The sequence below is a fragment of the Grampus griseus genome, assembly GCF_964374135.1.
Source record: "Grampus griseus genome assembly, chromosome: 20".
Lineage (NCBI taxonomy): Eukaryota > Metazoa > Chordata > Mammalia > Artiodactyla > Delphinidae > Grampus > Grampus griseus.
The window spans coordinates 26,336,274-26,361,783 of NC_139014.1; the positions used below are offsets into that span (position 1 = coordinate 26,336,274).

Sequence of the window (25,510 nt, forward strand, 5' to 3'; positions counted from 1 at the left end):
AGGTGGCTCTTGCTGCCTTATGAATTTGCTCTGTGATACAGGTTTGATGCAAAGAGCATTGCTACTCACAAATCACACGAGGTATACAGTGTGTGTGCAGCGATATGTCATAGTTCTTTATTTATATGGCCGGCTCAGTCTGTTCTGCTCCTTTCACTGCCATGGAAAGTGCATCATTTTCCTCCCACTCTCCTCCTTCCATATACCATCAGCACCACCCACTATGTTCTGCCCATTAAGTCCCCTGTGTGCCAGAAAACCCCGACAATGATTAAACGCTGATAAAAGAGTGTTAGAAGGTTAAGATAATCAACCCATCAGCCCCCTTATAGGACTCCTAAATTGTGGGTGGTAAGTATAACTTTTCCCTTTTAACATTGAAAATAAGGGTTTGATTTTTTTTTTTTTTTTCAGTTGAGGAAGTGACTGAGGTCAAATTAAAGGGGGGAAAAAAGCGTTGGTGTCAAAGACCAAAGAGAAGGCAGGAGACTTGCTTTTCACTTTCCATTCTTATCCTAGTCTTTCTTTCACGATTTGGAAATACTCTTTCTCAGGAAATTCTAGGGCTAGCCAAATTTAGGTTAAGGTTTTATTTATGGAAGGCCTAGAGATTTTAAGCGTACAGCAATTTTTAAAAGTCATTATTTCCCTAAATTCATTTCACTTAAAAATTATTAATTAATTCATTTTTAACAGTCTATACGACTCTAGTCATAGAGTCATGAATCATCACATTCCTGCATGCTTTTCAGTTCCTTTAAGCTCCTATGGCACAGAGTACACTCCTTTCCTACACCACCTCCTACCCCCATCCCAGCCCAGTCTACAGGAGGAAGAGCAGGGTTAAAGAGAATTAGAAAAGGGAGCTGGGAGCCCAGGTGCCCGGCTTCTTTTCTCTAGAGGAGAGTTTGTAGGTTCATCACACATCCTAGAAAATCAATTAAGGTGGGAGAGGCTGTGGAATCAACTTCTCTGAACCTCCTTATTGCATTTTTAGTAAAATAGGAACAAGTTAAGAAGATTCTCTAAGAATTTTGTCGAGAATTATATTTCTTGTTGAAGCTTAAGATAATATACCATATTATACAGCTTTAATTTTCATGAGCCTGTGGTTTATCCTTACTCTGAATTATTATTTTGTAATAGAGCTATAAAAAATACTCCATGGTAAATACATTTTGACCCTTTCCATCAACAGCTGCTGTGGTGAGGTAGGTCAGGAGGCGGAGGCACCCGGGGGGTTGAAGGGTAATGAGCACTTAATTATGTCTGCCGAATGCCAGAGCTGCCACGCTGGGGCTCCTCACGACTGGTCTGTATCTGCTCTGACAATTCTTTTATTATGGCTTGCACTAACCTATCAATAACTAACTGTGGTTGTTTAATTACAGAGGGAACATCCCCACGCTAAACAGGTACCGTATATTTAGTTTTTTTTGTTTTTTGTTTTTTCTGCAATTAAAAGCACCTTTTAGGAAAATCAGGGGAAAAAATAACACTACACTTGACAAGCTAACATGTTATCTTTCTGCTAGGGAGTCCTGAGCTCCCCTTTGGACATACTAAATTATTTTTTCTGTTTGGAAAACATGTCTTCAGCTTTTCTTCAGCCATTCAAAAAGCAGTGCTCGAAAAGCCTCAGTATGGAACAGCTCCCGTCTAGCTGTGTACAATAGGGGAATCCTCTGCCCCATGTTCAGCTTTGCTGTAAACATCTCATTTTGCTAAGTTCTCTGTTTGGGGCTTTCAGAGGAGAAACCCTTACAGTTACTCCTATCCTGGCAAATTGTTCATCAGTTTTTCAATTTATATTTTCTCTAATTTGCTTCTCCTTTTAGAGGAACACACATGCAGAAATAGCTGATCTCATGTTTCATCAGTTTGTTAGCTGTTTTTCTATAAAGTGTTATGATGCTATGAAAGTCAAGTTTTATTTCAGACATGTAATGAGATTACATTGGAAAAGTGTATTTGAAGTTTTGATGTGTGTAGCCCTGTGAAACGTTTCCAGACCAGTAATAACACAAGTGGTATTTTAACATTTTGATTTCCTTCTGCTCCTGAGCCAAGCAAGGCAACACAATGCAAGTTTGAGAGGATAGCAGTTCTGACTGGAATCCACAAAGTGCTTAAAGCCGTAACATGTGGGTGCTGACGTCTTTGTAGATGATCAGTTATTTGTTGAAATATTTATAGGCTTATGTTTATTTTGTCCCTCTCCCTTTAAATATTAAGTAATCAAAACTGTGTATAGCTTTTGGCATCCAATTTGGATGGGGAGAGGAAAGGGAGTGTTTTGTTTGGTCCTCTTGTCTGCTCTTGAAGAGTGGGCTTGCTTCACTCCTGCTTGCCTTTAGCTGTCCTGGTCCAAGAGCATAGCAGTGGGGGAAACTGAAATGTGGGTATTTCCGATGGGGTTCAGTTGAGTGAAAAAGATTCTTAACTCCATGTTTGCCGCAAGCATAGACTGTTAGCATCTTCAGAGGGGGTTCCCTTTAAGGGTTATCTGGATTCTCTTTCCTGTCTAATGCCAGGCAGGAAGAGAAGATACAATGCCTCACAAACTTGCTTCTTTACTAAGTATATTTGGTGATCCTAGAAAAGGATGACAGCACTTCTGAGTTCATACAGCTCTGAATCCCAGTTTCTAGTGAGCACCATGTGTAAGACTTGCTTGATGTGTGTTTCGTCTGTTTCATTCATGGTATCAATGGTTTCCTCTTCCACTCTACCTTCTAGTCCCTGGTACTGTCAAAAGTTGAAGTACTTTTTCATAGTCATCATTTACCAAAGGAATAAAAACCGGGAGTATCAGTCTCTAATAGTCTGTGTGAGCAGCACTCCCATTCTGTAAAAAATTCCATTGCCTTTTATAATTACAGTTTGCAATAGAGTACGCTTATGTACCCAGATCTATAGCCCACTTTGCTGGCTCTCTTGCCCCCTGCAACACTGCAGGCAGTGCACTTCAAGGAGACTTTTGAGCAGCTCCCCAAAGTTCAAGTGCCATTGCCTTGCTCTGGACGTGCTTCAGATCAGTATGCCAGTAACATGTTGGGCAAGTCCTGGAGGCATCCTTTAGTTTGGTCCTTCCTAACAGACTGTCCTGATTCACTGGGCATCACAAACACTTTACAGTAGTATCTATGAGTACATCCTGCTGAGGTGCGTCAAGGAATATCCAGATTCATTATGTTTTTAGATTGAACAAATCGGTTCTCTTTGAGCATCTCCGTTTACACTTGTTTGTCATGCTTACACGTACTTTGAAACCCATGCTCTGCCCTTTTGTATCTTGCTGGGATTCATTAAGGGCTTTCAATGAAGATATGTTTACTTTGGTATAGAAATGTGTTTAAATATAAAAAAGGAAATTTTGCAAAACTGTCTCTCTTTCAAAAAGAGAGAAGCTATAATCCTCATAACTGTGCTCCCCGTCAGCCCATTCAAGGAAAAAATAGATACGTCAGTAAAGTTCCTTTTACAGATTGTTACTTGTTTCTCTCTGAGGAATTGTGTTTTTTATGATTTACTAAGCCATTCCACATGACTTAGAGTTGTTGTTGATATGCATATATCTATCTGTGAATACTTAATCTATTACAATTCCTAGAGAAAAATGCCTTAAGTGTTGCCTAGTTACAACTCACTTGGCTTGTTTACATCCTTTTAAAAGAGGAGACGTTTTAAGGAAGGGGAAGATGCAGGATGGTTTTTAACCCCTATATGCTATTCATTCCTTAGACATGTCATGATGTCATGGTATTAAAACCACCATGATATTCCTGACAGTCCTTAGATTTTTATGTGGAGAAATTTGGGGGGGGGAGTGATTGGTAAAAAATATGGTTTGTGTGAGGGGAAATTCCAGTGGAAGGGTTCATGTGAATCTAGCAAGACAGCCTTATCTATAGGTGGGTAAAAAACCAAACCTGCTCTGCAACCTGACCCTACTTCAGTTTCCTCCCAGCTCCTTTTCCCTGTTGTGACTCTCCCAGTCCTTGTTCCTACTCTCCTTGTCTAATGCACTTGATTGAATTACCATTTAGAATGTCCTTCTCCTCCAACCTCAACCACTATGGCATGACTCATGTAGCTAGTGTCAGCGACGTGCTGCTGGACAACTCATTCACTCCACCGTGTCAGCGGATGGGCGGAATGGTCTCTTTTCGGACTTTTGAAGATTTTGTCAGGTAAGGCACCATGGAACTGTGTCTATACAAGGGGAGCCTTGGGCATCTCAGCTTTCTTCCAAATGAACAGAGGTCCCCTGATTAGCCACGGGCCAGCTAAGGAGATGTAGCCCTTGCGGTATATGCTCTGGGAGAGGTATAGGTCCTTCCCTTTCCACCTCTGTGCAGACTCTACAAGCCTCTACTTGTTATATGAGCCTGGTCAGAAAAAAAGAAACAAACAAAAAACATCTTTTCCTTAGTAGCTAACACAAGAAACTGTCTGCTCTGTGATGAGTGAAATGTCAGGAGAAATTAAACACAACACTAGAGTGAGCCCCACCAGAGACGATACATCTTTTGATTAAATGCATTCAGCATCTATCTCTTGATGTATACTGATGCATTACCCTAGGGGGAGGGGTAATTACGTTGGTGTGTCACTGCTCTAGTCCCAGGCTCTTTCTGTTACTTTAAGACCGATGATGACAGCAGCACTGCTCATATCTTACATATGAAGAAAACAAAACAAAAAAGCTTCAGATCATTCTTTTTTAAAAAGAAGAAATATATATGGTTTATTAAAGTTTAAACAATCCATCCTCCTAATTTCTGCCACTTGGTGAAATTTTGCATGTCACCTCTAGCCACTGGTGATTCTATTCAGTTGACAATTGAGTGCAGGGTAGGATAGATTATTCTTTTAGACAGAGCTGGCAATGGCAGCGTTAGTTTCCTGCCACTTAGATTTTCTGCCACTTGGGTTTTCATCGTGGGTGTTTCTTTGGTATTTTTCAGGATCTTTGATGAAGTGATGGGCTGCTTCTGTGATTCCCCACCCCAAAGCCCCACGTTCCCTGAGGCAGGTCACACATCTCTATATGATGAAGACAAGGTATAGTGTCCCCTTTGGGAGACTGCTTTGCTCCTTCAGATACAGGATTTGTACTATATACTCTCTTTCTGATTGTAGAACATTGTAGGGAAGAATTCATCTTTTTACCCTACTTTATATTATTTAATTTTATATGCCTCATCAAAGTATTTTTAGAAACAGGTGGAATATAAATTCTAACCTAAAAAATAAAAGCCACTGTATTAATCATGGAATCCATAGCGTAGAATGAGGCTGTCTATATCCATTGCAGCTGCCTCTAGGTCTCTGAATGTTGTTTCAAAGACTTGAGCTTTGATTGCTTTAATTCTTACTCAGTAATGGCTTGTATATTTGCAGAGCAGTGCGTTCGTAGTCTTCAAGGAATTGTGGACTTCAGATAGTAGAAAAAATCGACATTTTGTTTAAAATTTTGTCCTTTTATTAAACCCTTCTTTTCATTTCTCTGCAAACACATCCTGTTTTTTCCCTACCAGGTTATTTTCCCATGGTTTGATACTTCCACTGTTTAGAAATATGTTATATGGGAATATGTTCAGATGGCTTCTTTCACTCATTTTCCTTTACATTCTGTGAAGAGATATTGCAAATGGTTTCATTCCCATTCTATTGGTGAAAAAGTTGAGACATAGTGGTCTTCAAGTTCATATCAAGCCAAGATTTGGGGCCGCCTTTAGCTAATGCCTTTGCTGCCTTATTTTTTTAAAGTTAGGTGTCTTTATTTAATCTCCACTGTGGGTGTTGGGCAGTGGTTTCATTTTGCTTATTCATACTAGCAGAAAATGTCCTGTGGGCCATATCTGTTTTTCAGGTATCCTACCAAGTACTATAACTTCTCTTCATCTCTGTATTAGCCAGCCTCCTAATTTCCTTGCCTTGTGTTCTTGGGTTACAGATCCCCAGGGATGAACCAATTCACATTCTGAATGTGGCTATCAAAACTGACTGTGATATCGAGGATGACAGGCTAGCAGCTATGTTCCGAGAGTTTACCCAGCAAAATGTAAGTCCTCAGTTGGTTGGAAACTGGTGATGGCCACTTTCCTTCTCGCGGTGTGTCATATCCATCCTTTTATCAGTTGCTACATATAAGGCCTATCACTGATAACAGCTATGTCTTTAACATAGTTCTGCTTGTAGGGGTAAAATGCCGAAGTGATTCAAAAGTATAAAATGCATGTATTTTTTTATGTCAAGAAATTTAGACCTCAAATGTTTAAAATGTTTTAAGGAAGGGAAGTTGTATTCCTGAATCTTTTCCAGAGCTCCAGTCTGGAACTTCCAGTCACCTGCTGAATTCCTTTTGGTGACTTAACTCTGCATGTCTAGGCCCAAACTCCCTTCAGCTACCCTCTGAGCCCTTCCATCCCAGCCTTGAAAATATCAGTTATACTTCCATCCTCCTTGCAATTTTATGTCACTTGGATATCTTGTGTTGACATCAAACTCCATATAGTTTAAATGTAAATTCCTATCATTTTCCTTCACCTCTTCTGGTCCCCCCTCTCCCCTAAACAAAAACAAAAACAAAAAAAACAAAACAAAAACAAAACAAAAACAAAAACAAAAAAAACCAAGTAACCAAACCCTTTGCCCCCAATCATGCAGGAATCATTGACTTCTTCCTTTTTTTGCTGTTCCATTATTCTACCCCTCCTTTCCTACCCACCTTTCCTTCCTTCCTTTCTTCCTTCCCCCTTCTTTTCGGTTTTTAAATTTCCACTGCCATCTTTCTAGTTTAGACCCTTCCTCACCTTGTACCTGAGACACTGCGACAGGTTTACTTGTGATCCTCACCCTTCCCCTCCAGATAGTTTCCATTCTGCTCACTACCACAAAATTAAATGTCTAAAATGCCCCCTTACCAAGTTACTCTCCCACTCAACAGTGACTCCCTCTTGCCTTCAGGATACCTCCTTACCTTGATATTTGACATCAGCCTATTAATGAAGGCTAACAATCTAGCCTTTGCTGTTCCATGAAAAGACCTAAGTCTTTATCTCATCTACCTTGTTTGCTTGATCTCTTCTACTGCCCCTTATCTGGAATGTTTTCCTCTTTCATTCTTTCTTCCCTCCCTCCTTCCCTTCTCTCCGCCCCCCACCTTCTTTCTAAATCCTGCTTGTTTTAAGAACTGTCTCAAAATTTCCCTCTTTTATGAGGACTTCTCTGCGTAACCCTAACTAAAATGTATTCTTCTCCCTTGAATTTCTAATTGGTCAGCATAAATTGATTAACAATAATAATACTTTTTATTTTTAAAGACTGTATACATTTTTTTATTTTCACCTTACCACAGTCCCACGGGGTTAGATTATTCAGGAATTATTTCAGTTGTACATCTGGGAAAAAGCTCAAGCTCGAGAGATTAAGGCCCTTTAATCACCAGCTGGTAGATGATAGAGCAAAAACTAGAACTTAAGGCTTTGATGCCAGCTCTAGGGGGCACAGATCTAGGTGCTTTAGTAAATAATACATTCCTAGCCCTGAAGATGCTTAGAGTCTAATGTTCAAAATGATCATCTACAGTTATATTTCATTACGATATATGATAGTTGCCAAAGTACCCTTCCACAACTGCCCTTAATGACAAGACCTATGTGTGTTCTTTGAATGGAAAGCACCTAGTCTGTAGTGCTTGTCATAAAGAAAGAACTCAATAGATTTTTTTTTTTTAGATGTTGGGGGTAGGAGTTTATTAATTAATTAATTTATTTTTGCTGTGTTGGGTCTTTGTTTCTGTGCGAGGGCTTTCTCTAATTGTGGCAAGCGGGGGCCACTCTTCATTGCGGTGCGCGGGCCTCTCACTATCGCGGCCTTTCTTTTTGCGGAGCACAGGCTCCAGACGCGCAGGCTCAGTAGTTGTGGCTCGCAGGCCCAGTTGCTCTGCGGCATGTGGGATCCTCCCAGACCAGGGCTCGAACCCGTGTCCCCTGCATTAGCAGGCAGATTCTCAACCACTGTGCCACCAGGGAAGCCCCTCAATAGATTTAAAAAAATTTAATTCAGCAGTATAAACAATTAGTGCCATAGACATTCACATCATATAACGCTAATGGTTGATACCCAGGAAAAGATGGTAATTTTATGCTTAATGTGTGTCATAGCATTTTCCCCATGATGCTGTCACAGCACATGAACTGACTGTGGGATTGTGGTGAGGAAAGGTCCTTCCAGAGAAGTAAAAGTAGGAGTCATGCCTCGGAATTTTTCTTTAGAAGAGAAATCTAACTTCCTTCTTGCCCTTGACTCATGCATGACCACATAAAATTAACCTGAGACCAGTGACCAAGGTGACCTTACTTGGAAGAGTCCTAATGTTGTGCATGGCTACTAATGCTGTTGCTTGATGGAATAATCTATGAGAGTTCCTTCCCAGGTTTTGAGGCACTAATTGATTGTTTTGACCTCAACTTTAGGCTTTTTATTACCCTCAGTTCTAAGTGACATATATCATCACACCTTGATTTAAAGAGGCAGTTTCTTCATTTTCACTATGTATATTTGTAACATTAATTGATGATAAGAAATTACCTTTTTCCTTTACTGGACTTGTAAACTGAGGCATAGAGAAACCCAGAGTCTGCCTGTGGCTGTTCAGTAGGGAAAGGGTAGACGGTGCCAACATTCCAAGCTTGAAGAAGCTATTTAGTGCATCACGTGCCGTGCTTACCCAGGCATATTAGGCATTTTCACCTACTTGTTGTGAAAAAAATATAAAAAAGAAAAAGAAGCAAAAGCAATTTTTAAAAAAGCTGAAGTGATAACTAGTTTTGTTTTTCACTTCATGATCATGCTCCTAGCAGTTTAGAAAAAGTTTTTTTTTTTTAAGCACACATTAAACTATCAAATAGGTTGATCCAAATTGTCCAAATAATCTTCTAGTCCCAGCATGTCTTTTTTTCTCTCATAGAAATTAGGATCATATATTTGTAAATGACTTGTGGAGGAGATTGAAGCAGCCAGTGTAAATGGAGTTTCTCCAGGTGCTGACGCCTAATCGCTGGGTAATAGCTGTGGACTTGCTGTGAGACCCGCATTATTACAATGTAATCAGAATCCTGTTGCTCTGCTGTTATTGTCAGCCACTTGTGGAATTTTTAAAGCAATAACAATTTTGATTTTAAATTATGGCATTATTAAAGTTATTTTCTTCCCTGGCCAGAACATAGCTATTGATGCTTGTCTCTGAAGGACTTGGCTGTAGTGGAATTCTTTGTTGGTGTCAGAAGAAATGTTTCTGTTCCTTGGCACACTGAGAGTCAGAGAACCACCAACCGCCCCACCCCACCTCTTTCTTCCTCCCTCCCTCCCCCTTCCCTCCCTTCCTCCCTCCCTCCCTTCCTCCCTCCCTCCCTTCCTCCCTTCCTCCCTCGCTCCCTCCCTCCCTCCCTCCCTCCCTCCCTTCCTCCCTCCCTTCCTTCTTTCCTTCCTTCCTCCCTCCCTTCCTTCTTTCCTTCCTTCCTCCCTCCCTCCCTTCCTCCCTTTCTTTTCTTATACTACAAATACTTGGTTATTTACCCTAATGGGTATGATACCAATCTCTTTTTTTTAATTAATTAATTTATTTTTGGCTGCACTGGGTCTTCGTTGCTGCACGCAGGCTTTCTCTAGTTGTGGTGAGCAGGGGCTACTCTTTCTTTTGGTGCGCCGGCTTCTCATTGCAGTGGCTTCTCTTGTTGCGGAGCACAGGCTCCAGGCACACAGGCTTCAGTAGTTGTGGCACATGGGCTCAGTAGTTGTGGCTCGCGGGCTCTAGAGCACAGGCTCAGTAGTTGTGTCGCATGGGCTTAGTTGCTCTGCAGCATGTGGGATCTTCTCGGACCAGGGATCGAACCCATGTCCCCTGCATTGGCAGGCGGATTCTCAACCACTGTGCCGCCAGGGAAGTCCCCCAATCATTTTTAAATGTAGTTAAACCAAAATTTATTTATATATGACCTGGGAATTTATTATTAGGAAATTAATTTTTTCCAGTTATCTTTTGCTTATCCTGTTAATTTTGTTACTAAGCAACGCCATAGTAAAAAAGGAAAAATAAGAGGAAATGGTCCAGGGATGTGCTTGTTTATGAGGGGTAGCCAAATTGGATTTAAAAACTATATAATATCAAGAAAGTTAAGAATTGGCTTATGGATATATCTCTTGGTGAAAGAATGTGATAAAATTAAAGTCCGGGTGTAGGTTGTGAAAGTCCACATATTTTTTCTATTTGTGTTATTCATGTATGTTTTTAGGTCATTCAGTGGGTGGAATTGCTTTTCTACTTGCTGCCATGTAGCCCCTCTTTATTAGGGACCTTTAAGAGCATGTCTTTTACTTAGCTCATTAATCTCTTTCTTTGTCTCTGCCTTTTGAGATGAGAGAGCAGTACAGGGTAGAGGAAGGCTTAGAGCCAAAGGCCCAAGACTCACGTAAGGGGCTGTCTTGAAACTGCTGGTCTCTTCTAATATACTGCTTGCCTGTACCAAGCGGAAGTATGAATAATCACTAAATTTAAAAGCCTGTTAGACATTGTTTTTAACAACTTTTAAAGAGAATCTTTTTTAAAATACCTTCATATAAAGTAGGGAGGAAATGTTTTAGAGCTGAAAAGGTTAGGATTTGTTAGGTCGAATTCTGGGAATGCTGTATCAGATGGTAGGTGATGTCTATAGTCTAAATAACAGTTTAGTACTTGAATTTTCCGTTTTATGGAATTTCTTCTTTTCCCTCTACCTGATTTCGTTCAGCTTCTATATCAGTATTGATCTTCACATTTAAATACAAGCCCACCAGTGTAATTTCTATAAGCAGAAATTGTGTTAAGATCTACCTTGATATGTATCAGTCCTTAGAGAATTTAGGTGGCCTCATGTGACCTTTTCTCCTCCAGAATTCTCTTTCAGTTTTGTCCAGGTCAATGTTTAAAACCTATTCTGTAAGTCTTATTCCCAGGAGCCACGTTGAGATTTGTTTACTTGCAAATTTGAAGATACTGAGTCAAGACATAGATATCCAAAACAGTGCTTAGTGCAATCACAGCCGTCTGAGGACTGAATGGGCTAAAACTTAGGATGAATGGAGATCTCATCTAGCTTCTGTTTTTGCATGTTTGTTTGTAGAAAGCTACCCTGGTTGAGCATGGGATCCGGCGCCTTACTTTCCTGGTTGCACAAAAGGTATTGGCATGTGAATTATGCATCTCTTTAATATTTCTTATGCTGCTGCTAGAACTTTAAAAGTGAAAAATGGAATTATAATCATATGCTTACTTGTAGAATTTATGCAAAGAAATAACTGCTTTGGTATAAATTTAATCAAGAAAAAGCATTAAAGTCATCACCTTTTCCTCAATTGGTTTTTAATTTTATTACTAATTGCCCTCTTCTTCTGTTTTTCCTTCCTTTCTTTTATTTGAAAGGATTTCAGAAAACAGGTCAACTATGAGGTGGATCAGAGATTTCATGTAAGTAAGAGCAACAGTGGTGAAAGATTACTTACTGTTTTATCTGTTACCTGCTGATTATTTAGAAGGGCTGGTCTGATGTTTGGTCCCTCTTCTTTGAAAAAGTATTATAATGAATATTCAGTTCTTCTATAGCGTATTCAAACTAAAGGGTTTTTTTTCCTCCTCCTTTTCTACCCTATAATGAATTCTCAGTATATGTCTGAGAAATAGTTAAGAATGAGCACATGCATTTATCCAGATGAATAAGGTAGAAGCAGGAGCTAACTACTAATTTCTTCTGTGCACACAGCGAATCAGTAATCAAGGACTGCCAGTCGTACTTGGGGTCTTGGCTTCTACCAAAGATGGATTCAAGTTCTGTTATTGAGAACTGTCAGTTCTGAAGAACAATCACTTATTATTTAAAATGCCTTAACAGAGCCCAAGTTGGTGTTTTCATCTTACATTAATTTTAGGAGGAGGAAATAAATAAAAATTAAGTTGCTTTTTCTCCCATTTAACTGAATTAACTACTAATATTTATGAGTTTAAAATTTTTATTGAAAAATTTTAATAAAGAGAGCTAAGTTAATAGCCTGACATCTGGACTGTGGTGTATATGTGTATGATCATACGCAATGTGATTATAGCAGTGAGGTCAAGAATCCAGTTTGCAGTCAAGATGTCATTCTCCAAAATGGCTGATTGGAGTCACAATATTTCTTTAAAAATTGATCCTAATGTGGTGAAGTAAGATTCCAAAGGACATTAAGAAGTCTTAATATTTCTGATGAGAATTTTATTTTGTTTTGTTTTTAGCAATTAAGATGATTAAGTTAGTTTTCAAGCCCTGCTCAATGGCAATAATGAAGATAACATTTGGGATGCTGGAAGGGACTTCCTAAGCTCAAGAACCTGTGTGTGATTGCTTTTATTGCCCTTTTGTTTATTAGGTCTCTAGCACTTGACATTTTGTTTTCCTTCTCACGGTTCACCTTGTTGGTCTAGTCTATAGAGAAACAAGAGAGCCTAGCCTGCAGGCTAAAGAGCTAGGATTTTCTAAAACGCTTTAGGAAATGTTGTGGACTCCACAATGCCCCTGTGTTATTGATGTCAGGAAATCAAGCAGAGTGCAGATATATATCAATCAATAACTGTAGATAGGGAACTGGAGGCAGTGGAGAAGTATGAGGAGCTTAAAGAGAACCCTGGGGCTTTAGGAAAAAAAATAAGGAGCTTAGAGAATAAAATTGATACTTGGGGATAGAGTATGAGAGCCCATGAATAAAAACTATAGCTGGTAGATGCTGATCAGAACTCAGGTAGACATGCTGGATCTGGGAAGAGTATTGGGCTAGGTTCTTTAATGTGATTCTTTTTCTTTTGTAACTGACTTTGGAATAATGCATTATTCTGGTGAATAATACTGAATTTGTAAAATTATTTTCCTTTTTCCTGATGGTTCAGACACAGTCTTTGTTTCTATAGCACATGAACTGTTTTTTTATAATAAGCATTCTATGATAAATTAAAACTCTCCACTAAAATTTTTTTAAAGCCAAAGCACTTAATTCTCACGGACATTGTTTTTTTTTGTTTTTTGTATTTGATACTTTCTATCTTTGAATCTATATCCTGTCCTAGAATACATCTGTAGACTTAAAACATTTTTTCTCCCTGCTCTCTTAATATTTCTGGATTTAGGTTGAATAGGGACATGTCTAAGCAAAATCTGCTAGGAAATGAGCCCAGCAGGGGGTCTTTCTGGGACTCATCGTACAGTTTCTATTTGTAGTGGCATCAAATGGGAAATCAGTTAAATTATCAAGTGACTTGATTTGTCATAAGTGTAGGAAAGGTTGTTTTAGGACGTAGAGAACATTAAGGTTTTAGGTATGGACTGGATTTGCTCTGAAGAATTGGATGGCTAAGGAGTTGGGGTGTTTTTATGTTAGGCCCCTGAGAAATGATTAGCGGTTACACATGGGGCAAGGGCAACTATTACTGAACTCTGGCCAGGATCTTCAATATCCAGGAATCCTTGGCAGGAGTTGTACAAATCTGGGGCTCACTGTCATGGTGCTGCTCTAAGTTCCTCTGCTGGTGGTAGCTTGAAGGATGCTTAGTCTCTGTCATGTCATCTTGTGTGCTTCGCCCATAGTTAGTATAGTGTGGAAAAGTGGAAGCTTTCTGGAAGTGTTAGAGATGAATCCCTTGACCTCTCTGGCTTCTTGGTAATCCACTGTGATGTATGCAGCCTCCCCTGTTCTACACTGCGAAATCCCTATATTATTGAGTAGAAGAGGGAATGTGCGCAGGAAGGGGCAAGGAGAGGAGGACGGTTACCAAGTTTGGTTCAAGAACAACATTGGCTGGTGTGGAAGGAGGCAGCCGTGCTGTTACATAATCATCGTCTCTCAGACTGCTTCAGAACCAGAACAAGGCAAAAGAGGGCCAGACCGCATGGGGGTTCCTAGAGAGTGTGTTTATTGTTAGGTGTCTATTCACATGCCAGCGAAGGCTGGAATTATTTCCAAAACTTCGTTGTTTAATCACCACAGTCCCGAAAGAGCTGTTCAGCTGAACGTCTGCTGCTGCCTAAGTCTCTTGGTTCTACGTGGAGACTGTTCTGAGCGGGCAGTAGTCACCAGCATTAAGGAGGCTTGGTGTTGAGTCTGTTTCCATAACCATCTAATTAAATCAAGTACCCATAATGGGACTTGTGTAATTGCTTAACATTGATTATTTAAACAGAAAGTTTGAGGAAAAACAAGTCTAGCCTTGTAAATATCTTCCTCATATTAAAAAAAAAAAATTGTAGCCTCGAAAGCAAAAGAACAGGCTCTTTGAATTTCTGCAGCTATATAAGCTGCAGTTCTGTAGTTTTATGAGTATTGTCTTTATCCATTTCACATCTAGAATTCCAAAAAGTGCAGCAGAAGGTGTTTAATTGGAATATAAGTATTACTTTATGAAGCTTTCCATATTTTTTCCAGCAAAGTTTTGTTAAGGATACTAAAATGCATATTTCTCGGATTTCTTACCCTTTGCCACTTAAACAAAGCATTAGGTCTAAACCACGTGATGAGATTCCAAATCACTTTTTCATCTGTAAGTTTCCTTTTGTTTCTTGTTTGTAAGATTTCATGAAATTTCAAAAAATTCTGCTGTAGATCACCTAGGAGATAATTGCAGTTTTACTGATTTTATGTGAGTGACTCCCACTTTAAATGTTTTGGATCGTTTGTGCCTGAAGGAAGAGCCCGCTATTGAAAACAGTTATCATGGTTAGGAGTTCATTTCTTTAAAAATAATTGATATGTCAATTATATCTCAATAAAGCTGGGGAAAAAATGGTAGTTCTGTTTGCTAGTGGATCAACTATTTGTTTTTCAGAAGGTTTGGTTTGAGATTTTGTTTTAATTACAGTCTATATAATTAGTTCTCAGTGTGTTGAGGTAAAAGAGAATTGCACCAGCAAGCTTCCAATTTCTTCATCTCATTAGGTTTTTAACACGATTATTAGTATCATAATCAGCTATGATGTTTTCTGTTGCAGGTTTTCACATTCTCTGATTTGCAGGGTGTCTTGATTGGCTAATTTAGGCAAATTATTTTGATTGTCCTGATGATGGTTGGCTGATTAGAACACAGCAGGGGTATAATTTCTTCCTGAGAAATGTTGCATTCTTTTGTTTTTTGGTACCAGCACACTAAGAGGGTTTTTATTTGTGTACATTCAATTATGATATTTGCCTATAACACTAGTAGAATGCCTGGAAAGCAATTACATTAGTGATGGAATAAGCATGAATGCTGTTAGTGGAAAAATTGGTCGTGTGAGGTTGTGGTAGGATGAAGGAATTTATTAAAACTACAGAATCAGACTTCTGGATTTCTTCTTTTCTGTGTTTTCTGTATTTCTGTGATTTTTGAATGTGAAAAAAAAGTGACTTTCTATAAAAGTCCTCAGACTTCCCTATCTCTTGAAGAATTGTTCATTAATCCTGGTTTCCCGTTGCATGGAAGTTCTTGCCATCTTCTGTTCTGAATGCTTCATGCTAAATTGAGGACTTTACTGTGGAGCTAAAAATTTATTCAAAAGTTTAAGAACATTTGTTCATGTCATCTCATAACACCTTTTTTCTTTTTGGCTGTGTTGTGTCTTCATTGCTGCGGGGGGCTTTCTCTAGTTGCGGTGAGCAGGGGCTTCTCTTGTTGCGGAGCACGGGCTCTAGGCGCGCGGGCTTCAGTAGTTGTGGCACGTGGGCTCAGTAGTTCTGGCGCACAGGCTTAGTTGCTCCACGGCATGTGGGATCTTCCCAGACCAGGAGTCGAACCTGTGTCCCCTGCATTGGCAGGCGGATTCTTAACCACTGTGCCACCAGGGAAGTCCTCATAACACCTTTTCTTAGCTAACCTTAATGAAAGTGATTTTTCTGATTGGTAGTCTTTGCCCACCTCTGCCAAGAATTCGTCAGTCTTTTTCATTATTTGTAGTAAAGATATTTATTTCCATTCACTTGTTTGCTTTTTGTGCCTTTCAGTTACTACACATTTTCTTAATTGCATTAGTAGTAAATAAAATGTTTCTTGCTTACTTTTGTTATGTTTTTGAAGGAAAATCATTTTGTTCCTACCACTATACACACTTGAGTAAATGGTATACTAAATAACTATTTTAGTTAACTAATTAAAGTTATGGAGGAATAGAGGAGTGTGTGCGTGAAAGATTGTATCATTACTTTTCTTGACTTTTCTTTCAGAAAATTTCATGGAAGGACTTTGTTACCCTTCCTTTTTTGACTTGTGTTACTTTTTAGCTAATGCTCTGAAAGCCATACCTCTTGAGAATAAAACCAAAACAGAGACTATATAAAGCCCTGAGCATGAAATCTACTGACAGCTCAGCTCAACCTCTTCCTGCTTAACCTTGAAGTCATCCCCATGCTCTTCATTATCATTCAGGGGGAATTAGAGAATTATTTAGGACAAAACACCATCAGTAAAAGATCAGTGCTGTGTAAATCCACTTTCAAAGGGCTTTTAAAGACCCAAGCCTGGACAAGTGGTTTCCCAGCCTTGCTAAACAAGCTCCTAGAAGCCTATTAAAAGCCATTTTACAGTTAAAATGCCAAGGAAAATGTAAAAAGATTTATTAACTGTGCAAGCTTTAGTTAAGGTGAAGCCTAAGACCTGTGGAAAGTATTCAAGAAGTTCTCCATCAACTCAAGAACCACAAGTTTTGCTTTGTTTTTTGCTTTTTTTCTTTAAAGTTTTAATTTCTGGGGTTTTTGTTTTTTGTCTCATGAAAGAGAAGTCCTCTAAATAAGGAATTTGGATTAAAATAAGAATAGAGAGACTTCCCTGATGGGAAGTAGTGAGGACTCCACACTTCCACTGCAGGAGGCTCGGGTTCCATCCCTGGTCAGGGAACTAATGTCCTACAAGCTGCATGGCACAGCTGGGGGTGGGGGTGGGGGGAGGCAGGGAGGGGAAGAATAGATAGGTGACACCCTACACTTAAGAGGTAGAGATGAAAGGGCACAGGCTCTGGCATTAGACAGACCCAAGTTCACCTTTGGGGGTCACAATACTTTCCTAAGAAGTTGTTGAGAGCATTCGGCGGTCAACACATGAGAGCGCCTGCCACCTACAAGGCTTTCAGTTCATGTTTCCTTCATGGTTCCTGAAGTTCATTGAGGGGTATGTAGGCAGCTAGTCCTGGTCTCTCTGCCTTGTACCAATAAGTGTTTGATTACATTGAACTCATAATGAAGAAGATGCCTTAATAAAACCTCCTATAGAGGCAAATAGTAATGACTTGATTCCAGCACTGCCAGTAGAGCTTTCCATCCGAGAAACAGGGGTATTTGGTGTTAATAAGTTAAATTTCAGAAACTAATGGACTCTGCTAATTGAATTCATCTTTGTTAATTAATAAGGTTCTAGTAAATTGGTTGCTTTCTTGTGTAATGCCCTGCAAAAGAGCAGTAAGACCTAATGATTACACGTTCACTAGTTCCACCCCATTCTTTCCTATACATATAGTGGTATGAACCAAAGTAACATCTTGCACTTTTCTTTGTCTTGAAATGTCATTGTTTAAACCTTTGAAATTATTGACTTAAGAGTGAATGAGGAAAAAAAACATGGATTGGGGATTCTATGCTGTCTGGCTAGTTTACATTTTAAGAGTTTCTTAAGGAGAAACTTGGGAAATCAGTCCAGTAACTACTATTGCAGTGCTGTAGAATTCAGGTGTATTGGTCTTATTTGCCAGGTTCTGCCAAGAGCAACACCCGAGAAGACTTTTTCCACTTGGGAGATGAAAAAATACATATTTTTTCTTTCCCTAGAAGAGGGTAGCTATTAAAGTTAGGTTAATAGTGTAGTGGTTCTCAAATTTGTAAGTGGGGTCAAAGTGATGGTTACCCAGAGGATCGTGCATATTCCCCGGGCCAAGCCCAGGTAAGGAACATGTTTTCTAGGCACTTGTCTTCTAGATGCTTGACAGTTTCTGTACTATGTATTTATCCCCAAAGAGCCATATATATGAAGGACTGACACATTTCCCCCGCTTCTTTAACACAGAGAGAATTCCCTAAGTTTTTCACATTCCGAGCAAGGGATAAGGTAAGAACTGATTTTTTTCCTCTTTTTTTTTTTTAATCTTTGTTTTTTCCTTAAAAGCCCAAGAGTAGCTTATCTTTGCCGTATTTCTTGCCATTCTCCTTCCTCTAATTGAACGTATGCTTCCCTTTGCCTTACATCTGTCTTAGAACTAATAAAGGCTCCCTTCTGAAAGAGTTTGGTTTAGGAAACAGTCAAATGTATTGACCTACCCAAAGAAAGTGATAACTTTCAAAATCATCTCTATGCCTTAGGATAATCCTGATGATGTAATATTAAAGGACTACTGTACTTAGTACGATTATTCTGGTCACCCACAGACAGTTCGTTTATCCTCAAGTCTTGTTTATGAGCATTTGTTTTTCAATTTTAAAATATAAAATTTCAGACCATGTTGCTTTCTTCCTACTACCAGCTTATGTTTTTGGCTCTCTCTCTCCATTCACTCAATGGACATATACCCTTTACATGTCTAGTTTCAACAAAACATACAGTAAATGTCAATACAACTTTTTAAAAAGGTAGGTAAATAATTATGTATGGATACAGGATGTCCAGAGCCAAATATCTCTATTTTTAAAAGTTGTATGATGTTTGTTTTCCAAGTATTTACTATGTCCTTTTTACTCTGCCAGAAATGATAAGACTATAAGACCTGCCCGTAAGCGTTTTAGACTCGTTGGGTAAAACTGAAATATTGGTATGTGAAATAGATATTAATGTGAAGCAGTCTGGTTTACTGTTTTAAAAAAATGAATTATGAAGGCTTTAAATGCTACAGGAAATCTGAGGGAATTGGTGTTTTTTGTTTGTTTTTAATGGAGAGCATCACCACTTGTAAAAGCATAAATGATGAAAGCTTGCAAAGTAAACAAGGACTTTAGTGCCTAATCCTATGTAAGCTCTAGCATTTTCCTTGTATGTAGCTCCTTTTTTTTTTTTTTGCGGTATGCGGGCCTCTCACTGTTGTGGCCTCTCCCGTTGCGGAGCACAGGCTCCGGACGTGCAGGCTCAGCGGCCATGGCACGCGGGCTCTTCCCGGACCGGGGCATGAACCCGTGTCCCCTGCATCGACAGGCGGACTCTCAACCACTGCGCCACCAGGGAAGCCCCTATGTAGCTCCTTTTTTGACTCCTTGGCACATCATGGCTTATGTTTATATTTTTAAGCATCCCTTTTACATACACTTTCATAATATAATTTTGTAACTGCCTCCTGTGAGCTGTTTTTTCTTGCATTCAGTTTGAGGAAGATCGAATCTACCGTCACCTGGAGCCTGCCCTAGCTTTCCAGTTAGAGCTGAACCGGATGAGAAATTTTGACCTTACTGCCATCCCCTGTGCTAATCACAAGATGCACCTGTACCTTGGAGCAGCCAAGGTGGAAGTGGGCACAGAAGTGACAGACTACAGGTTCTTTGTCCGTGCAATCATCAGACATTCTGATCTGGTCACCAAGGTGGGTGCTGTACTTTAATGGGAAGTTATCCCTGAGGGAAGGGACAGAGAAACAGGCATGGGTCAAAATCAGGTTTTCCTCTTTTGAATCAAGGCTCTTGTTCCCTTTCATCCTACTCTCCAATAACCAGCAGAAGTCTGAGAGTCATTTCTCTCACAGAAGTAAATATTCCATGTAATGAAGGGCTTTTTCCCCCTTTAATTTGTTGTCTTGGTAATGGAAGCATGATGGTACTCGCTTGAGAAAATGAAAAAGCATGCTAACAGAGAAATCACAGGGAAGGTTTGATGATGATAGAGGATAAGGAGAAAAGTTAGAGGTGACCCCATCGTAAACCTGTCTAGAGGTGGGGTGCTTTCTGTACATAGCAAGGTGCTTGCTGGTGTGTTAGTTGTTACTGCATCCTATAGCTATAACCTTTCTGCAGCTTTTCCTTTCTAAACAGATTTCCTTTCTAAACTGCTCTGTTTGCCATATGTGAGATATAACCCTAGTGGGGTTGCTGCTCTGGGGATGCCCAGCATCTCCACCTGTTGGAAGGAAAGGATACATAAGAGGCAGGAGGAAGGTCTGGCAGGTCTTTATCTGACCCTTGCCTGCCCCTGCTGCCTGTGGTCATTGGGTTGACCCTAGGGAGAAAGGTAATAACATCCGCAGCAGGTGCCTTATGACTTGTGACATGCTACTGCTTAAGTATGTATAACAGCTGTTTCTTTTTTTTTTTTTAACATCTTTATTGGAGTATAATTGCTTTACAATGGTGTGTTAGTTTCTGCTTTATAACAAAGTGAATCAGTTATACGTATACATATGTCCCCATATCTCTTCCCTCTTGTGTCTCTCTCCCTCCCACCCTCCCTATCCCACCCCTCTAGGTGGTCACAAAGCACTGAGCTGATCTCCCTGTGCTACGCGGCTGCTTCCCACTAGCTATCTATTTTTACGTTTGGTAGTATATATATGTCCATGCCACTGTCTCACTTTGTCCCAGCTTCCCCTTCCCCCTCCCCATATCCTCAAGTCCATTCTCTAGTAGGTCTGCATCTTTATTCCCATCTTGCCCCTAGGTTCTTCTGATCATTTTTTTTTTCAGATTCCATATATCTGTGGTAGCATACGGTATTTATTTTTCTCTTTCTGACTTACTTCACTCTGTATGACACACTCTAGGTCCATCCACCTCATTACAGATAACTCAGTTTCGTTCCTTTTTATGGCTGAGTAATATTCCGTTGTATATATGTGCCACATCTTCTTTATCCATTCATCTGTTGATGGACACTTAGGTTGCTTCCATGTCCTGCCTATTGTAAGTAGAGCTGCAATGAACATTTTGGTACATGACTCTTTTTGAATTATAGTTTTCTCAGGGTATATGCCCAGTAGTGAGATTGCTGGGTAGTATGGTAGTTCTATTTTTAGTTTTTTAAGGAACCTCCACACTGTTCTCCATAGTGGCTGTATCAGTTTACATTCCCACCACCAGTGCAGGAGGGTTCCCTTTTCTCCACACCCTCTCCAGCATTTATTGTTTGTAGATTTTTTGATAATGGCCATTCTGACCGGTGTGAGATGATATCTCATTGTAGTTTTGATTTGCGTTTTTCTGATAATTAATGATGTTGAACATTCTTTCATGTGTTTAACAGCTGTTTCTTTATTGCCTCTTTTAAAGCACATTAATGTTGGTGGTGATTTTCTTTCCTGCATAGGAAGCTTCCTTTGAATATCTACAAAATGAAGGGGAGCGGCTGCTCCTAGAAGCCATGGATGAGTTGGAGGTCGCTTTTAATAATACAAATGTCCGGACTGACTGCAACCACATCTTCCTCAACTTTGTGCCTACAGTCATCATGGACCCTTCAAAGGTACATTTCTCCTTAGCTTCTCTGCCAGCACTCACCAACACAAGCCGAGAGATTCATTCATATTTCTTTGCACTTGGACCTGGAAACAGGTACTCTCGGTCAGCTGATTGAACCCTTGATCTTTAAAGTTTACAGAATGCTTGTAGGACTGGGTTTCTGGGATGGTGGCAAAAATGTGCTATAACCATTGAAAGCAGACCCCCAAACTGAAGGTGGTACGATGTTAATGATGCTGGTCACTTATTTGCAGTAGAAAAATGCAAAACTTCTTCCTCTTCTTCTGTTGGTAACTGTTTTATGATATTTGCTGTGATAGCAGTCCTATTTTATTTAATTCCCTAGGATTTCTCATCTGGAATAACTAACTTTGCTATTGTAGGGCATTTTGGCAAAATTACTGCTTCTTTTCATAGGTTACCTGGTGGCCTTAGGGAAGTAATACACCTTCCCAAAGTGTCTAACTTAGTTCTCTTTAGTATTTTTCCATGGAAAGAGAATTTGTTTGATATGGAATTCCACATATATTTATGTATGTTTTCTTCCCTGAGGCTCTATTCTAAAATGCATTCCATATAATTTAAGGAAGGAAAACAAGGTGATTCTGTACTTGACCTTTTATCTCAGGTGTAATAAAGACAGGTTGCTCTCTGTTTCTGTTCTAACGTTTTCATGCTATTTTGGAATTTGAATAGGAGAACCCTTTCTCCTATTGTAGGCATGGACTTTTGCTTTTTGAACTTAACATCTAAGACCTGAGAAATCATTTTCTACTTTTTTTCTTCAAGACTCCAAACTACTGATTGGTTGCTTTGTCTGTCAGGAAAGCCAAGGACAGGACTACTCATTGAGTTTCATGAAGTCTCATCATCCAGTTTAAGTAAAGGTTCTCCTGAGCATTCTGGGACTGATGAAACTAGAAGACTTAAAACGTGCCCTGGACACTATATAACTATATATATTTGTAGATATGACCTATCATTTCTCCATGAGTTTTTGCTATCAGCCTCTCTGTTTCCACTCCAAACACTCATATGCCCTGGCTCTGTCTTTCTAATCATAGATAGCTGTCAATTTCCTGTATATAGAGATGTTGACTTTTGTTCCCTTGAAAAAAGAATGGATAGATATCTCTTGGTTAACAAGCAAGTGTGGGAATAGAGACGTTAACTCCTTGAAATCCATTCTAAGAGCAGAAAAAAACTACAAGGTGGCACACACTTCTGAAGAGCCACAAGAGAAGGGTGGTATGAAATTTTTCAAAAAGATGTTCTGGGCTTCCCTGGTGGCGCAGTGGTTGAGAGTCCGCCTGCCGATGCAGGGGACGCGGGTTCGTGCCCTGGTCTGGGAAGATCCCACATGCCGCGGAGCGGCTAGGCCCGTGAGCCATGGCCGCTGAGCCTGCGTGTCCGGAGCCTGTGTTCCACAACGGAAGAGACCACAACAGTGAGAGGCCCGCGTACCGCAAAAAAAAAAAAAAAGAGAAAAAAAAAGATGTTCTAAGAACTTGAGAAAGGATTTTAGAGAGATACTTAATTTAAGAAAACATTAATTTTGAGTAGTATGTCCTAGCTGCCTGTAGCGCTATTGGAAGAAAATTCTTTTTTGCTTTAGTAAGTCAATAAGGAAAAATCACATCTAAGGCCATTTGGTTAAAATAACTCGCCAACCCCTGAAAACTAGGGGCACTAAGCTGTCTTGATATAAAGCTTAGAGCAACGAGGGAACATCTGCCCCATCTACTTAAGTCCCAGTTGGACTTGGCAGTGACCAAGTTTCAGAGCTCTGTTTAGAGAGAACATTCTAGCACCACCTACAACTTGCCTTTCTTTAATTTGTGCAATTTACCAAGAAGCATATATTATAAAGTTTTATAAAATTGTGTGGAAAAAAGCTCATGGTGGTAATTGCTATGCTGATTTAAGGTCCTGAAAGTGCAATGAAACATAGTTACTGTGCATATAAATGCTACTTAATAGCTGTTTAACTAGAGATTTTATTCTTATTTGGGGCTTTCTCTTAAATCCCATTTGTAATTTTAGATATCGCAGATCTTTGACATACAATATGAATATAATTGGGAAAGGGGAAGGGAGTTGCGCGGATTTGGGTGTCGTGAGCCAGAGAAAACCACTCAAATGCCAGGCCAGCATGAAATTGTCCCTGACTTGTTCTAAGCAAGAGTAGGGTTGGGGAGAAACTCTGTGACTTTTTGTAAGGAATGCATGGAGGACACATCTCCGGAAGCCAGCATCTTTTCCCATTCCTCCCTTCCCAAAGATGGGCAGACCCAAAACAGGTCCTAGTTACAAGGGATTTAAGTTTTGTGCTTGGCGTTGTGTTTGTGTCAGATTGAGGAGTCTGTGCGGAGCATGGTAATGCGCTATGGAAGTCGGCTGTGGAAGTTACGTGTCCTCCAGGCAGAACTGAAAATCAACATTCGCCTGACACCAACTGGAAAAGCAATTCCCATCCGCCTCTTCCTGACAAACGAGTCTGGCTATTACTTGGACATCAGCCTGTACAAGGAAGTGACTGACTCCAGGACCGCCCAGGTACAGTAGTCAAGCAGGCTCCTCAAAGTTTTGACTTGGTCCTAGAGAGAAGCCACTTGTTACAGAAAGACCCAAACTCACAAATCCCATTGTTTCACCTAGTGGGGTTATCCTCTCTTAGCTTAAATGGTTGCATGAATTTGAAACACTTCATTTGCCCCGTAAGATGTGCCACTGTCCTAATCATGGATGTTATGAGACCCTTAACCTTTGGTCATGTATTGGTGGGCCCTACAGGTGCCAAGTGCACCTGACTCCACAGGTAACTGTGCAGTCCAGGGCTCTGTTTTAGAGGGCTGTTCGGCTACTTGAGCAGTCTTGTCTTTTCTGATCTGATTTGTCCTTGTTCCCATTTTCAGCCTATTTAGACCACTCACTGGCAAGTAAAGGAAGGGGAATTGTTGAAATATGAACTATCTCAAAGAAGGAAAGTTTCAACGTAATATAATCATAGCTTTAGCAATATCAAGCAGTGACTTTATCTTATTTACCCTTTATTCCATTTACATACATTATCTTTCCTTCAAAGAGTTCAGAGTATCATATATCTATAAAAGAGCAAAGTGGCAAACTTTAACCCATTTTTTCAGATAGAAAAATTGAGAATATGAAAATGGAAAGTGACTTTCTAAGTAGATTGGTTCTGTGATAACAAAGAATTCCCTTTTAATCTGTTTTACCACCTTGGTTTCTCAATATTTGGGCCATTTGCTATGATACAGGATTTAGGTCAGTTCACCGTTGCTCACATCTTTTTAAGAACTGGGATGTTAATTGTAGGTCTCTGGCCTGAACTTGGGAAGTGCCTCTCTTCTCATTAAAGGATGAACTTGCTCCTTTGTATGTGTACACAAAGGTCTCATTCTGTTTTATGCATTGGGTGACAGAAAGAGATTATGTGTCTCTTGTTTTTATATATGTCCTTTTAAATCTGGGAACAGCAGTAAGAAAAGATACTTTTTGCCGGTATTTTGAAGATGAAAATTCTAGGTTTGGACAGTTGTCAGAGCGACCTTTCATTTTGTGCTTTGATTCCCAGTTAGATGGTCAGAGAAACCTATCACGTGAGAAGTGAACAGTTAAAACAGAGAGAAAGTGTGTACAAGAGTGCAAGGGGTGAGCAAGAGAAAGAGTATTCAATAATTTTTTGCTGCATTTGATGTTTCCAGGACAACCTTAAAGACATTTTCAGTCAAAGCTTTCCATGGGCAGGGATGTTTTTAATTAACTCCTGCAGTGGCTTCAAGGCAGATCTATTCTTGTGAAAAATAAGATGGCCACTTGAGATTTTAATGTTTTTGATAAATACGTTTGTTCTTCATAACTATTCCCCCTGCCTTTCTTTTATTAGAAAGCTCTTAGATTTCCCTCATGCTGGGTAGTTGTGACACAGGGGCATGAAAGGAGCAGTTGCCCTCAATCAGGGCTTAGTACTGTGCCTGGCACAAAATAAGCACTCACTAAGTATCTGAAAGAACGAATGAGCTGCCTTTAGCCTGAG

General features: G+C 39.8%; 1 protein-coding gene across 1 annotated transcript in view; it reads left to right on the forward strand.

Moving 5' to 3' along the window:
- The window catches only part of ACACA (acetyl-CoA carboxylase alpha), a 232,670-nt gene that overhangs the window by 118,986 nt on the left and 88,174 nt on the right, over positions 1-25,510 (forward strand). Inside the window, 10 exon segments of the mRNA XM_082678994.1 lie at positions 1,392-1,415; positions 4,050-4,193; positions 4,971-5,067; positions 5,963-6,070; positions 11,172-11,228; positions 11,471-11,515; positions 18,092-18,133; positions 19,374-19,589; positions 21,302-21,457; positions 23,806-24,009. Of these exon segments, the coding sequence (XP_082535120.1) occupies positions 1,392-1,415; positions 4,050-4,193; positions 4,971-5,067; positions 5,963-6,070; positions 11,172-11,228; positions 11,471-11,515; positions 18,092-18,133; positions 19,374-19,589; positions 21,302-21,457; positions 23,806-24,009 (1,093 nt within the window).